General features: G+C 46.1%; 1 protein-coding gene across 3 annotated transcripts in view; it reads right to left on the bottom strand.

Annotated features, from left to right (window-relative positions):
* Positions 1 to 15904, bottom strand: part of SPECC1 (sperm antigen with calponin homology and coiled-coil domains 1) — a 106641-nt gene that overhangs the window by 50119 nt on the left and 40618 nt on the right. Inside the window, exons 6-7 of one of the 3 annotated variants that reach the window (XM_077836737.1) lie at positions 1622 to 1767; positions 729 to 829 (exon numbers count right to left, since the gene is read on the bottom strand). In XM_077836737.1, coding sequence (XP_077692863.1) covers positions 729 to 829; positions 1622 to 1767 — 247 coding nt within the window. Of the gene's footprint in view, positions 1 to 728; positions 830 to 1621; positions 1768 to 10047; positions 10366 to 13595; positions 13679 to 15904 lie in introns of those variants that run through there. The other 2 variants (XM_077836738.1, XM_077836739.1) reach the window with 2 other exon arrangements.

The raw sequence follows: 15904 nt of genomic DNA, 5'->3' as shown, positions 1-15904 counted from the left end.
TGCTCCCAGGAATATTTCTGTTCCTAGAACAATGACTGGCCAAAGAGGTCCAAAAAGGCAAATGATGCAAGTGCACAGATAGCATATAGTGATAGAGGCTAGTGATAATATGGTAGGCATGCTACCACCAAAATCAGTGAAACGCCACTGTGTCTGCTTTCCCACCATTCCCAGAGGCAGTATTTCTGCTAATGTTACATCACAGCACTGAAAGTTACCAACAGAATGTTAACTGGCTGATGCAGTGACATCAGACGCATCACATTCCAGAAGAGTTGCATTCTGGGAGAAAATCAAAACATAGCAACCATCATCAGCCCTCAATAGCCAAAGGCTGATTTGATATCTTGGGGCATACTTCCTCAGGAACATTTACCATCTCTTTTCTCACTACCCTTCCCTAACACACATGCTAAATACCTTGCTGAGTTTGAGGTTCATCTTAACTCACTTTAAATGATCAAAACCTACTTTCCTGGTCAATGCTGATTAAAGTTCTGAAGTGGATTCCAAAGAGTTCACACCCACCCACTGGGACGTTCAGCCAGGAGATAAAACGGGAGCTCACTTTGATCTCTGTACCCTGTTAGAACTCCAGCATTTGATCTTCCACAGAAAATAAGCACATGTATTTCCCCTTTCCCTGGCTACAGCCACATGCATGGTGATGTGCTGAAGCCACGTCATGGTGTAGCAAGCCATGCAACGACCCAGCCCAATTCCGGTACCTGCATGGGGGAGACGGCGGCTGCTGGGGCTGTCCTCACCGGAATTCCACTCAGGGGGCTCCTTGGGACCTTGTGAACCGTGATACTCTGCCCAGTGCTCCCTGCAAGGAGGGAAGGAAACATTTATATTTTAGACCAGTCTGAAAGAAGAGGTCATGATGTTCTTTTCCCGATCCTCTCCCACCACTCATGTCTGAACAAGGACCTGATGGCATTCAATCCATTTCTATGTACTTTAGCATCAGTTGGAGAAAACCTTAGAAAAGAGATAACTCGGGGAAGGGAGTATGATAGACGTCTACAAAAATCATGATTGGTGTGGGGAGAGTGAATAGGGAATTGTTATTTCTCTATTCACATAACACAAGAACCAAGTCACCAAATTAAATTAATAGGCAGCTGGTTTAAAACAAATGTAAGAAAGTACTACTTCACACAATGCACAGTCAACCAGGGGATGTTGTGAAGGCCAAAAGTGTAACTGAGTTAAAAAAAGAATTAGATAAGTTCATGGAGGATGGTCCATCAATGGCTATAAGACAAAATGGTCAAGGGCGCTACCGCATGTGCCGGGTGTCCTTAAAACTCCAACTGCCAGAAACTGGGACTGGACAACAGGGGATGAATCACTCAAAATTATTCTGTTCTGTTCATTCCCTCTGAAGCAGCTGGCACTGTTGGAAGACAGGATACTGGGCTAGATGGACCATTAGTCTGACCCAGTCTGGCAGTTCTTATGTTCTGTAGCACTGCTAAAACCAATATCCACTGGGATGCAAGATGAGGCAGCGGATGTCACAAGAATTAGCTGCTTGCCAGCTGAAGTTTAACTATTTGAAATTTTAATGAAAAAAAGAAAACTACTCCTATCCCAGAGTGCAGGACAGGAGTACCTGAGCATCCCAAGTCAAATGACTTGATGAGTGACTTGACAGTAGCTGCAGACTCTGAGGGAGTGGGTGATGCCCTACTGACATAGACTCCTTGCCAGCGGTTGGTGGTATCTGCTTCTACAGAATTCACCTCCTCAGTTGTCAGCCTGAACAGTAGAAACCAGAACAAAGTCAGAGGCAACAGGAAGCACAAGAAAATATTCACTCTACAGAAAGCAACTTCTGAAGGCACAAGTCCCGTCTCCTGTAAGGCCCCCATCATGTACTCTCCCATTACAATAATGCTTAGGCTCTTTTCTTCTTCAAAGCACACAGCAATAAGCCTCACAACCCACCCTGGGAGGTCAAGAAATATCATCCCCATTCACAGGTAAGGAATCCAAGGTACAGAGAAGTTGTGACTTGCCCTGGGTCACAGTAAGTCAGTGACAAAGTTGGAATTTCCGGACATTCAGTCCTGTGTTGAAAGCTCTATACTCATGACTACCTTTCTCGAGTCCTCATATCCTCACCTATAGATGCTAATTTTGGGTCCTTCCCATATGGAAAGGATATCAGGCTGTTGTGGCCTAGCAACTGCCTAGCAACCTCCATGTCTGGTGGGCTTCATAGGCCTTAAAGGCCCAGGACTGAACTCCCCCTGCCCCCTTCTGAAAAACCTTCAACAAATATGTCCTTTTCTGTCTTGTTCACCCCCACGATCCCAACGTACATCCAAAGATACCATTCCCCGAAATGTTGCCAATTAACTAGTCCTCTTTCAAACTAGCAACATAATGGAGTGGCTGATATGGAACTCGATTAATAAAGAATTAAAGGAGTGTAATATAATTAATGGCAATCAACATGCATTATGGGAAATAGATGTCTTTTTTGATGAGATTATAAGTTTGGTTCATAAAGGTAAAAGTGTTGATGTAATACTACACATACTTCTGTAAGGCATATGACTTTGTACCAGACAATATTTTAATTAAGAAACCAGAATAAAACAAAATCACCATTAAATGTATTAAAACCTGGCTGATATGTCTCAAAAATGTAATTGTAAATTGGGAATCATCCTCAAGTAGGTATGTTTCTAGAGAGGTCCCGTGCGGATCAGTTCTTGGCCCTATACTATTTGACACTTTTACGAATGACCTCACAGAAAACAAAATCATTACTGACAAAGCTTGCAGATGACACAAAGACAGAGAGAATGGTCAATAATGAAGAGGACAGGTCAGAGATATAGAGCAATCTGGATCACTTGGTAAGCTGGTACTTACAGGATGGGGGAACTCTATCCTGAAAAGCAGTGACTCTGAGAAAGACTTGGCAATCATGGTCAATAATCAGCTGAACATGAGCTACCAGTGCAATGCTGTGGCTAAAAGGAAAAATGTGATCCGTAGAAATATAAACAGGGGAATATTAAGTAGGAGTGAAGAGGTTATTTTACCTCTGTGTTTGCCACTGGTGTGACTGCTACTGGAAAATTGTGTTCCGTTCTAGTGTCCACAATTCAAAAGGATGTTGATAAACTGGAGAGGGTTCAGAGAATAGCCAAGAGAATGATTAAAGTGCCTTATAGTGAGACACTCAAGGAACTCAATCTACTTATCTTATCAAAGAGAAGGTTACAGGTTGATTTGTTCATCTACATGGGGTACAGAAATATGACAATAGAAGGCTCTTCAGTCTAGCAGACACAGTTATAACAAGATCCAATGGTTGGAAGTTAAAGCTAGACAGACTAGAAAGGCATAATTTTTCCTTTTTTTGTTTTTTAAACAGTGGGGGTAACTGGCTATTGGAACAACCTATCAATGGTTGTGATAGAGTCTCTATCACTGTAGATTTTAAACCAAGACTGGATGTTTTTCTAAGAGATACGCTTCAGTTCAACCACAGCTATTGGACTTGAAACAGAAATTAATCCAAGGAAGTCCTATGGTTTGTGTTATGCAGGAGGCCAAACTAGATGATAAAAATAGCCTCTTCTGGTTTTATAAACTATTCATCTAATTGGGGGTTGCCCAGGAGCTGACTATACATTCTTGGCAGCCCCACCCCCCAGCCCAGCTTTGACCTCAGACAACTAACTTATATTTCAGCAAAGCTGGCTGAGAGGGTTGAGGCCAGTTATTTACAAACAGAGTCTCTATTATATTGTTTTCATGATTTACTAGCTGTTGAAGCTAAGCAGACTGATCTGCAGGTCCCAGGGCACCACTGCTTCCCCCATTGAAGAAATGGGCTGGCAATAGAGAGCTATGCAAACAAGAAAAGAGCTATGAATTCAGCACAAGAATGGAGCCAGAACTCCCTGGAGAAAGTGCCTACAGGGCTGCACGATTCCTGCTGGGCTAAAAATAGGGGTCAATCTTTTTATTTTATTTTCGTTTTGGCATCAGAGTTGTTTCTACAAAATGCAAGGGAGTTAGGGGGTGTCAATGAATGACACCAAAAAGAATGATTCATGCTTCTATTTCTGGCCATGCTCAAGGAGGTGCTGTCTGTAAGCAGACACTGGCTACTTCTTTGCTAATTCATTTAGGCTTCCTGTGAGCCAGGAGGAGCCTGCGGAGGCAGATGGCTTGAGAAAAGCCATTTCATTCCATTTTCCAACTAATCCAAGGAGGAGGAAAGGAAAAGCTGGATGAGATTCACTGAGCTCTGAGGGATCCAGTGTTTTGATGATTAGCCCTAAATGCTCTCCCACCCCCAGGCTCCTCATGGCTTCATTAAACACCACCACCAAGTCAACAGCAGCATCTGGACTTCATTTGTAAGAAAACACAAAGGCTAAAAGGAGTCCTGCAGCTAATGAAACATGGGGGAAAGCATGGACTTCCGCTGAAGGATGCCTAGTAGGAATGGGTCAACCAACCATTTCAATACATTTCTCTGTAAGGAAATAATGAACGAGACCATTATGCAGTGCCTGCATGATCTCCAAGGTAGAAAGAGAATGTAAGGTTTGTGCAGTTTGTGTACACAGCTCTGGGCATGTTAATAAAGCTTGAGGGTAAAGCCAAGCCAAGGGTATGGCTCAGTGAGCCAAAGCCCCATCTGTGCTATGGGAGCTCGCTGTAGATTCTACCCAGAGGAAAAAGGAAACATATGAAGTGATGAACACATGTTAAGGGGTGAGGGCCATCAGCAGGAGAGCCCTAGTGGCTTGCCTAAGCCTTATCTCATGGATCGGGATGCAAGTCAGAGCAGGGCTAAAGTTCTCATTCACTAGCTCACCTCAGGGGATCTTCTGGTTGCATAAACATTTCCAGAATGAGATTAAATATGAAATACATTATCCCAAGGCTCATATCCCAGGAAGTTTGCTGAGACATCACACCTCAAATACACTATCATTTCAACTGGGTAAATGCTGAGACACTAATATCTAAGCTGCCACCTGGCCTGATTTTGTTTGAACACTTTCTGTGATCTTAGCCTCTAAACATGCCCTGAAATAAGTTTCTGGGATGACTAAATATCACCATGCTGTGATGGTGAGGTCTCCCCAGCTGGAAATCTCACCATGGTGATATTTTCGTACTTGGGACTGACTTTCTCTAACCACGTCACCCAGGCCATCCTGGTTTGACTTGCTCACTGCTTTTCAGTTTTGAAAACAAAATTAATAAAGGGGGGGGGGAGAGAAAGAGAGAGACAGGCTCCTATAATCTCTTATTCAGTATGGAGAGGTCATTTCCTCCCTCTGATTAGTTTATGATGTCAGCATCAATCCCTCACTTGTTACATTTTCAAAAAGCACCTTTGTGCTTTCTCCCACACTCCCCTCCTGCTTGGAAAGAGCTCTGTATAAACACCCACAAAGACACTTCATTGCCCTTCTTCAGATCCCTCCTCAAAACTCCCGTTTCCAGGGATGTCTACAATTATTAGGCTGTTGGTGTGCAGAGACCATTGCCTAGCATGCTGACCAATATTGTCTCATTGTTTCCTTGTACTCCCCCATCCGCCTGTATCCATCTTGTCTTACACTTCGACTGTAGCATCTTTGGGGCAGGGATTGTGTTTTTGTTCAGTGTTTGTGCAGGCCTAGCACAATGGGGTCCTGATCCATGTCTGGGACTGCTAGGCGAAACAGTAATATAAATAATAATACTCCAAACCGTTGTTGGCAAACAGAAATCACAGACTTTTCAAGCCTTTAAGTTTAAGGAGGTAGAAGTGCAACTCACAAGAGCAAACGAATTCAGAAAGATGGCATGAGAACATGACCCAGCATGATTAATGCCAAGCCATAGCTTAAGAGCCAAACAACAACCCCCAGAGCACAACATTCATTTACAAAAGACTGGTTGGATAGTCTGAGCCATATTAACTAAGCTCTTGCACAGAGAGGAGGAAATTTAAACAAAATGCAACCTACTGATATTGCATTGCTTGAAAACATGGGATGAAATGTTATACACAGTTATCACCGCTGGAGTGCAGCAGCTCCAGAAGGAAGCCAGAGCTATTCAGCTGTGGGGGAGTTAGAACATGAGCAGTTTTACATCACTTCACTTGATTCCCCAGGAGGGTGAGATAGTTGAAGCATTAGAGGAAAGATCACTGGCAACAGCTGATCACTGTGTTTGTTCTTCAGGTCTGGATTACATGAATAACAGCGAGTCAGAAAGGTGCCAACCTTGCTGTGGCTAGTGTGTTGATTATGGGACTAGGCAGGCTACATACGTTTGGGGAAAGCACCAGCAATAATGCGGGACTGTGTTGTTTGTTCATTTCTGAACCCCGCGGTTCCTTCTTTTTGAAAAAGACTGAGCAGCTCTGTTGGGGGTAACTATTCTGTTGCCTGAGAGATCTCAGGGTTTCCGTGGCTGCAGTTCCTGGCATTGTGGTTACAAAGTGACTCGTAACTCGTGACTCTTCCTCAGTTGCAAGGGAGACAAAGAAGAAGCACACACAGCTGCTGATACGCAGAACAGAAAAGAGGCCAGGAGCAGGCAGCAGACACTTCTGGACAATTACACATTTATTTTGCACTTCCATGTATTTTTTTAAACATATAAAAAAACATTGAACTATCGCCAGCACAGATAATAAAGAGAGGCAACACAAGTGTGCGTACAGTTATGTAACATGGCACAGTGGCATGGAACATGGCACAGTGGCATGGGTCATGCCAAAGTCATGAGAGCTCTTAGCATTCATAGAATCTGCTGCCCAGAAGCCATGGCCCTGCTAGATCTTCTCAACCAAAGGAGGAATGGAGACCATAGGGCCAAAATGTGAACTTCCAGTCCCACAAGGGAGTGATCTCTGATTGTCTTAATTTCTCCTTGGTATCCAGGAAAGCTTTCCCAGTGTCTTCAGTTGTCAGGAAGGACACAAGCAAATTCTCCTGACCATATACTTCACCTGAGTTAAGAGGATGGGAACGACTTTCCTTTAGGGGAACATCTGTTGTTTTCCTTCGGATCCCTCTGCTTGCAGTCCAGGACAAGCAGCTAATTTTTATCCCATGGATGTGGCTGCACCTGAACTGGCAGAATAGAAATCTACAGGAGGATATGCTGCAGCCAGCTTCTTTCAGACTTCTGTGCCACACGAGTCAGTTGCTGCCACCTAGCGGTGAGGCCATTGTCAATGCTGCATCCAAAACCTCAAACACCCAGGCAGTTTATACTGAATAAGCAGCAACCTAATCTTCATATGTAATCTACGCTTGACTCTCACACCCACATGCAAATCCTGGAATCATTAGAAAATAGATATGCATATAAAATTATATATATTACATAATGTGTGTGCATAACATGTTACATCTTAGGGCACATCTTCACTGGCAACGGTAAAGCTTTAACATGGCTTGTGTAGTCGTGGCATAGCGCTGGGAGAGAGCTCCTCCCAGTGCCCTAAAAACCCACCTCCATGAGGGAATAGCTCCCAGCGCTGGTGCACTGTCTACACTAGCACGTTACAGCACTGAAACTTGCAGCGCTCAGGGGTGTGTTTTTTCACAGTCCTGAGCAAGAAAGATACCGCACTGTAAAGTGCCAGTGTAGACAAGCCCTTATACACCCACACACAAAATGATAAAAACACTGTATCACCCGTGGGCAAACACTTTTCACAAAGTAATCACTCCATATCTGACCTCTAAATTCTCATCTTTAAAGGAAACCTGCACATCACCTTCAAAAGATGAGCCTGGGAGCTTAAATTCATATTTTGGCTAGACACTAAAAAACATGGACTGAATAAAGGGTTTGGCTACACTTGCGAGTTACAGTGCAATAAAGGAGCCCTGGGCGCACTAGCTCACTAACCGTCCGCACTGGCAAGGCACATAGAGCGCTCTGACTCCACGGCTACAGCGCTGCTGGTCTCCACCTCGGCAAGTGGAATAACGTTTGCTGCGCCCCCGCTGGAGCACTGTGGCGCCAGTGTGAACGAGGTGTTGCATTACTGCACTCTGATCAGCCTCCGGAAATGTCCCATAATCCCCTTAAGTCAAGTGGCCACTGTTGTCATTGTTTTTGAATCACTGTAGGAATGCGGATATGCCCTTTGAAAGCTCTGTTTCTGACAGCCAGCATGCTTATCTGCTCCGAAACAAAGCAACCATGAGTGTGGAATGCTGTGAGAGAGAGAGAGAGAGAGAGAGAGAGAGAGAGACACGGGGGGTCGGGGGGGGAGGAAGGGGTCTGCTGCTGTCTGAACTTACAAGACAGCATGCTGACATGCTCTCAGCCCCCCAAAACCCCACTCTCCTCCCCCACATACACATACTCCCTGTCACACTCCACCCCCCATTTGAAAAGCACGTTGCAGTCACTTGCATGCTGAGATAGCTGCCCATAATGCATCGCGCCCAATGCCGTCGCAAGTGTGGCCACACCAGTGCGCTTGAAGCTGTCAGTGTAGATAGACTGTAGTGCTTTCCCTACTGCGCTCCGAAGGCTGGTTTAACTCAAAGCTCTCTACATCTGCAAGTGTAGCCATGCCCAAAGACACTGGATATATGGCTTAGTACAACCCACCTATCCTCCTTTTTTGTCCTTTGACAGCAGAAGTGTTAACTGGTCACTTCGCTTTGAATGGTCCCTTAAAACATGTGTTAACGACTTACCCTAAACAATCTGTTCCACCTCCTGTTTAACTGCAGCATTCTGAGGTCAGGTCTACACTCAAAAAGTTAAGTCGATCCAGCTATGGTCACTCAGGGGTCTGAAAAATCCACCCCCCTGAGTGAGATAGGTAAGGTGACTTAACCACTGGTGTAGAGAACCTAGCTACTGCCTTTCCAGGAAGTGGATTAACTACACTGACAGGAGAACCATAGTAGCATTTCAAGTGTAGACAACCCCCAAGTACCTTTCCCAGATCTAAAGAAGAGCTGTCAGTCGCTCGAAAGCTTGTCTCTCCCATCAACTGAAGTTGGTCTAAGAGCTTGGCTACACTTACATTTTATGTATCAGACAAGTAGCCGTGTTAGTCTGGATCTGTAAAAGTGGCAAAGAGTCCTGTGGCATCTTACAGACTAACAGACGCATTGGAGCATAAGCTTTCGTGGGGGAATACCCACTTCGGCGGACGCATGTGAAGTATTCACCCACAAAAGCTTATGCTCCAATATGTCTGTTAGTCTATAAGGTGCCATAGGACTCTTTGCCGCTTTAACATTTTATAGCACTCTAACTTGTTGGCTCAGGGCTGTGAAAAATCACCCCCCTGAGCGCAGCAAGTCAGAGCGCTTTAAAGTGCCAGTGTGGACAGGCTCAGAGCGCTGGGAGCTAATCCCCTCGTGGAGGTGGAGTACCAGGAGCGCTGGGAGAGCTCTCTCCCAGCCCTCGGCGCTAATCCCCTCGCGGAGGTGAGTACCAGGAGCGCTGGGAGAGCTCTCTCCCAGCCCTCGGCGCTAATCCCCTCGCGGAGGTGGAGTACCAGGAGCGCTGGGAGAGCTCTCTCCCAGCCCTCGGCGCTAATCCCCTCGCGGAGGTGGAGTACCAGGAGCGCTGGGAGACCTCTCTCCCAGCCCTCGGCGCTGATCCCCTCGCGGAGGTGGAGTACCAGGAGCGCTGGGAGAGCTGTCTCCCAGCCCTCGGCGCTAATCCCCTCGCGGAGGTGGAGTACCAGGAGCGCTGGGAGAGCTCTCTCCCAGCCCTCGCGGAGGTGGAGTACCAGGAGCGCTGGGAGAGCTCTCTCCCAGCCCTCGGCGCTGATCCCCTCGCGGAGGTGAGTACCAGGAGCGCTGGGAGAGCTCTCTCCCAGCCCTCGGCGCTGATCCCCTCGTGGAGGTGGAGTACCAGGAGCGCTGGGAGAGCTCTCTCCCAGCCCTCGGCGCTGATCCCCTCGCGGAGGTGAGTACCAGGAGCGCTGGGAGAGCTCTCTCCCAGCCCTCGGCGCTAATCCCCTCGCGGAGGTGATCAATCCCAAGAGTTTTGGTTTCTAAGATTTCTTTTCAATTGGTTTAAATGGATTCAAAGCTGTTTCCACCTCAAAGATTCTTCAAAAGAGAGCAGCCTTTTGAAATCAAAGGGCCAGGCTCCTTTGGGTCAGGCTACTGCTCATGGGGAAAGGTGTATCTGAATTGCATTCACACTTTGTAGTGCTCTGGGCTTTTTGAGGGAAGTAATAATCTGGCTCTTTGGATTGAGGTGCTTTTTCCAATTGAAACTTCCCTTTTCAGGCTGAAGGCATTGTCTGAGGTGTCCCTGTCATGGCAAGATCAGGCCTGGCTTTGCATCTCTCCAGGACTGTGCTAACTGGCAGAGATTGGGCACCTGCGGAGACAGAAACAAACATGGGGGAGGAGTTATATAAAACAATACAACAGTTCAAAAGTGCAGTTGTAAGTGTTTTACCCAAACCATCCCATTGCCACTAAACAAAGGAGCAGCCAGAGCACTGATTATGCTTTTGGGACCAAACTTACAACTACCTCCTTAGCAGAGACTGAGTTGCCATATGGCATTCAAGAGACTGCCCCTCCACCAGGTATACTCTATGGCATTTCCCCTCATGCAGTCTCCTTCAATGCACAGATGCTGGTGTAGGAAAGATCTCCTTTGGGGCGGAACAGGATAAATGGTGCAGAAAACTGAGGAGGAGGTAATGTCCTCTATGCACTGCCACACATACACCCACTGCTCACTTAGGATACTACTGACTTGGGGCATTGATCAGAGCATCAAACAAAGAAAAGTTAGGGCTTGTCTACACTGGCAAGTTTCTGCGCAGTGAAGCAGCTTTTTCCGCTCAAACTGCAGACGCATACACACTTCCAAGCCACTTTGTGCGCAGAAACTCCTGAGTTGCAGCTCTGTAAAAAAACCCACCTTGACAAGAGCCGTAAGGCTATTTGCGCAGAGGTTCCAGTGCTCTATTGCCAGTGTAGACATTTGATTGCTTTTCTGTAATTGGCCTCCGGAGCGGTCTCACAATGCCTCTAGTGACAGCTCTGCTCATTGTTTTGAACTGGAGACATGCGCCCCGCCCCTTTCAAAGCACCGTTTCTGACAGCTGTGCTGATCTTCTCTGGGACACAAAGCAAACTATTAACGTGGAATGCTCAATGCTCATGCTGTTGAACGTGTGTGTGTGTGAGTGAGAGAGAGAGCTCTCTATGTAGATATATATATAGCTGTGCAGAGAGCCCAGAGAGGGAGGCGGGGACTGATGTTGGGGTTTCCCCTTCCCCCAGGACTGGTTGCTTCCTGCCGCTGTCTGAACTTACAAGACAGCTTGCTGACACTCACTCTGTCCCCAAAAACACACACTCCCTGTCACACTCTCCCCCGACATTTCAGTTGAAAAGCAGCTGGCAATACAGTAGGATGCCCATGGAACAATGGGACTGGGAAAATTGCATCATGTGACTCTGTGCCTGCCCAATGAGGCATTGCAAACCCTTCCCAAAGCACCCAGTGGCCAGTTGCACAGTGGGATAGCTACCACAATGAACTGCTGTCTTTGCCCCTGGGATGCATACCCATTAGGGAGAAGGGTCGGTTTGTCTCACTGCTCTTGCTTTCTATTAATCAGTGCTTTAGCTGTGAAATTCTGGAGATGAACGGGAAGTCACAGAAAGTTCTTGAATCTGCTTAATCTTAGGAATCACATTATTCCACAAGGACATGATTAGCTAACGATACTGCAAAAAATGCATCCCCTGGCTGAAGGAATGAAACATTCAGAGCCAGGGAACATATTTTAAAGGGTGTGTATGTGAGAATTTCCCTGGCTTTCCCTTTACTAATCAGTTTGCGTTGTTGAGTCAAGTTGTGTACGGGAACTTGCCCAGGCACTGCAATGTCTCTGTTCCAGTCAGGGCTTCTGTTTCTGGGCAGGTCTACACTTAAAACATTGCAGCTGCACCACTTTAGCGCTTCAGTGAAGCTGCTACTATGCAGACAGGAGAGCTTCTCCTGGCGGCGCAGATAATCCACCTCCTTGAGACGCAGTAGCCATGTCGACGGGAGAAGCCCTCCCATTGGTATAACCCCCAGTGGAGACAGTGCTATGTTGGCATAGCTGCGTCGCTCAGGGGTGTGGATTTTTCACACCCCCTAAGCGATGCAGTTATACCAATGTCACTTTATAGGGTGGACCTGGCCTCGGGTTTCTTACACCAAAAAGACTGGGATATAATCTCATTTTGGCCCCAAAACACTTGGAGAGCAGCTGAGTATACTAAACAGCTCAACCTGGCCCCATCCGAAATTCCCCGTTCTCTCATTTTAAGTGAGAGCAGAGTGATCTGAGCAAACCTCTGTAAGACAGAACAGCTGCAAAACACAGGCACAAAGGAGCAGCACATCAGCACATACACACTGACATTAGGTTTAATGCACATAGATTACAAGCTTAATTCCAGGAGATCGTGCATTTAACACTGCCATGCTGTGGCACTTGAGACATGGCTACAGGAGGAAGGGTAGAAGCAAATTAGTGGGAGAGAACAGGATTCTCAGTTTCACCTGCCTTTCAGTCACTTAGTTAGATCTCTTTTGTTCTAGAAAGTGGCTCTTTTAATTGTGGGAATAACTGTTTGGTCTTCAGAATAGTCCTCTTGGCCCAAAGGTTTCCCCCATGGGATTGGTTTGAGGCATATGGTATCATCCCCCCATTGTGCAAGCAGCAGGACATGTGGGCTGGCAGGGTAACTTCACCGACATGATGAAGAGAATGATGTCTCACCCCTACACTGCTGCTAGCCACAGCATTAACAGACCAGGCCTAGAATATGTCAGTGTGTATGGAGGTCAATCAGGCCGCACTAAACTAAGGCCACATCTACACTACCCACCGGATCGGCAGGTAGTGATTGATCTATTGGGGATCGATTTATCACGTCTAGTGTAGATGCGATAAATCAATCCCCGATTGCTCTGCCGTGGACTCCGAACTCCACCAGGGTGAGAGGCAGAAGTGGAGTTGACGGGTGAGTGGCGGCCGTCGATCCCACGCCGCGAGGATGCGAAGTAAGTGATTTTAAGTCAATCTAAGATATGTCGACTTTGAAGTTGCGTATCTTAGATCAATCCCCCGCCCCCTTAGTGTAGACCAGGCTTCAGGTACTTCCTACAGCACCTTGCTTCCTTTGTGAGTGTTACGGATTCAATCTAGCAGGTCTTTTCCATTGCTGACATTTCTGATTATAAAGCAGCTAACAGAAGTTAGACCTTCACTAACTGACATTCTGAGTGGATGAGAGAGAGTTGTACAACAGTGTATTGTAAAACTTGTGTTTTTTATGCCTGAGAAAAACTATTAATCTGCATATAGAATGTCAGAAAAGGCTCCAATCCAAACCTATGACTTGTATGTTTCAGTTGGTATTTCTTAGGACAAGTACTAAGATTTATTTCAGGTCAGGGTATTAAGTGAACTTCTCCCTTCCACACCCCATTTCTTTGCCTTAGTATTGTCAAGCCCTTCCCACCTCCCAGCATTCTTAATCACAGAATTAGACAGTTACTCTGTGTTAAAGACGCCTTTGAGAGGCTCTTACCTTCATTCAGATGGACTCTGATGACCCCATCAGGGCATTTTCTGCAAGTTCTTTGGCTGTTCCTGAACCAAAAATGACTTTGTCTGATTAGAAAAATGTAAAGGTGAAACCAAACTCAGCTGGAGTGAGGAACTCAGGCAGCCACAGGCAAATACTAAAACGACCAGGATCTCTTAGGAGGTAAATTGGCTTCAGTTTGGTTTATGATGTGGGTTTCAACACTGTCAAAAAAAACCTTTGAGCACCAAACTCTTTGGAAGGTGCATTTCTCCAATGGAGCTTAAAATCAGACAGGAAACTTTCACAGGGAATCGTCTGACATTCTGCTTAATGCACAGCTGCTCAGCATTAACTAACGTGAGAGATATTTTATAGATCTTGTTAACGTGTCACATGCTCCAGTCTGGTTCTGTAGTGCCTAGCATGTGTTACAAGTCACTTCATGGAACAGAATTCAGTGTTGGTTCTGGCCAGTGGCCCTTGGGGACTTTGACTGGAGCAATACTGAGTTCACCCCACAAATTTCAGGTAAAAGAGGATGCGTTGCTGGATATGGACAGTGGCCAAAGGAATGTGAGGGTAATTGGGATGTAACACCAGTTCGCAGCAGTAGACCCACAGACTTCAGGGACTGGTTTAATAAAGAGTCAGTACATGTTTTAAAATTTCACTGCCAGCTGTTTTAGGATCCGATTTAGAATGGCTTCTCTGGCTCCTACATGCCATTCAGTGTTGCAGTTCTGGCTAGAACAACCTATGCTGGGACACTGAGTAATCCCCATTCAAATCTATTACACCAAGAGGGTAACAGATGCAGAAACTTTCACTAGTGAAGATATGAATCGCAGCTTGGCACCTGCCCTTTGAAGAAAATTTACATTGTCCACTGCAGAATGTATTTCAGGTTTCATGTCCAAAGTAGTACAACAAGGAAGCTAGACAGACAGAGAGGCGAACAGACAGAGCCATATATATATATATATATGAAGCATAACACAGAATTGACTTCTTAATTAAAAGCATGTAATTGGGGAATTGGCTTAGACTCAAATTTCTTTTCCTGCCTTGTCTGGAAGCTCCTATCTTTCCCACAGCAGGCATGGTAGCCTGTCTTGCTCTCTCCTCCTGGAAATGTTTGCATGTATGAATTACAGGGATCTGGTTTTAACAGGAGCATACTTGACTGAGGATCTGATACACCTCACCCTGAGAGCTATAACAATGCAGCCACATTCCAAATCCGTGGGAGATAACAGCCTACTTCTGAAACCAACAAGCCTTCTCCTACCCTACCTTTGCGTTCAAAGTACTTTTTTCTTTAGATGGGAACTGAAAGACTCTGTACCTCCATGACCTCCTTTGACTCTCACGGTTACAACAAGACTAAGGTCTAAAGTAGGCCAGGGAGGAAAGCTGGTAGAATTTATCAAATAGTTTATTCACTAAGAAATACAGTTTCAGTTGATCTGAAACTATTCGCAAATATGATAAGAATTCACTAAATAGTTTTTGGCCAAAATGTTCATTTTTGGGCCTTAGACACCATTCCAGAAACAGCTAGAGGAGGAGGAAGAGGAAGTGGTGGGGCAGTGCCCACCTTATAAGCTTTGGCCCAGCGGTTAGGGCACTCAGCTAGGATACGGAGGACCCAGGTTCAATTTCTCACTCTGCCTGATGTGGAACAGGGATCTGAACTTGGGTCTCCTGCTCTGCAGGAGAGAGTGCCCGAACCGCTGGTCTCCTTGGTCTCTCTTGTTGAAACTGTTGTGTATAAATGATCCAATAGTCACTGGAGCAGGAACTTGAGCCACTCATCTCCCAGGTGAGTGCCATAAAAACCAGGTACAGAGAGATTCTCACTCTCTCTCTCTCTGGTCCTGACTATTAAAGTACAACAGCATCAGCATGCGAGAGAGTATAGCGGCATGCCTTCAGCGCCAGAGTTATGCGGACATAACCCCATAGTAGACTCAGCCCGTGCTGATGGAAGGGTTTTTTCCACTGGCGTTGGCCCACTTCCCTGAGCGACAGTAGCTAGCTCTACAAAAGCATTGACACCTAGCTGTGTCTACCCTCGGGGTCAGGGTTGGCATAACTACATCAATCAGGAAGTGGAGTTTTTCATACCCCTCAGGGATTTAGCTATGTCAGCCTAAATTTTAAGTGTAGATTAGGCCTGAGAGAGCCCAGCCCCAGAATATCCCACAGTCCAGTGGTTAGGACACTCCCTTGCAATGGGGGAGATCTAAATTCAAAAGCCTGCTCCATATCAGGCAGAAGGAGGAATTGAACCCAGGTCCCCGCAGGCC

The sequence above is a fragment of the Eretmochelys imbricata genome, chromosome 17, assembly GCF_965152235.1.
Source record: "Eretmochelys imbricata isolate rEreImb1 chromosome 17, rEreImb1.hap1, whole genome shotgun sequence".
NCBI lineage: Eukaryota > Metazoa > Chordata > Testudines > Cheloniidae > Eretmochelys > Eretmochelys imbricata.
This window is presented reverse-complemented; position numbering and strand designations above follow the sequence as displayed.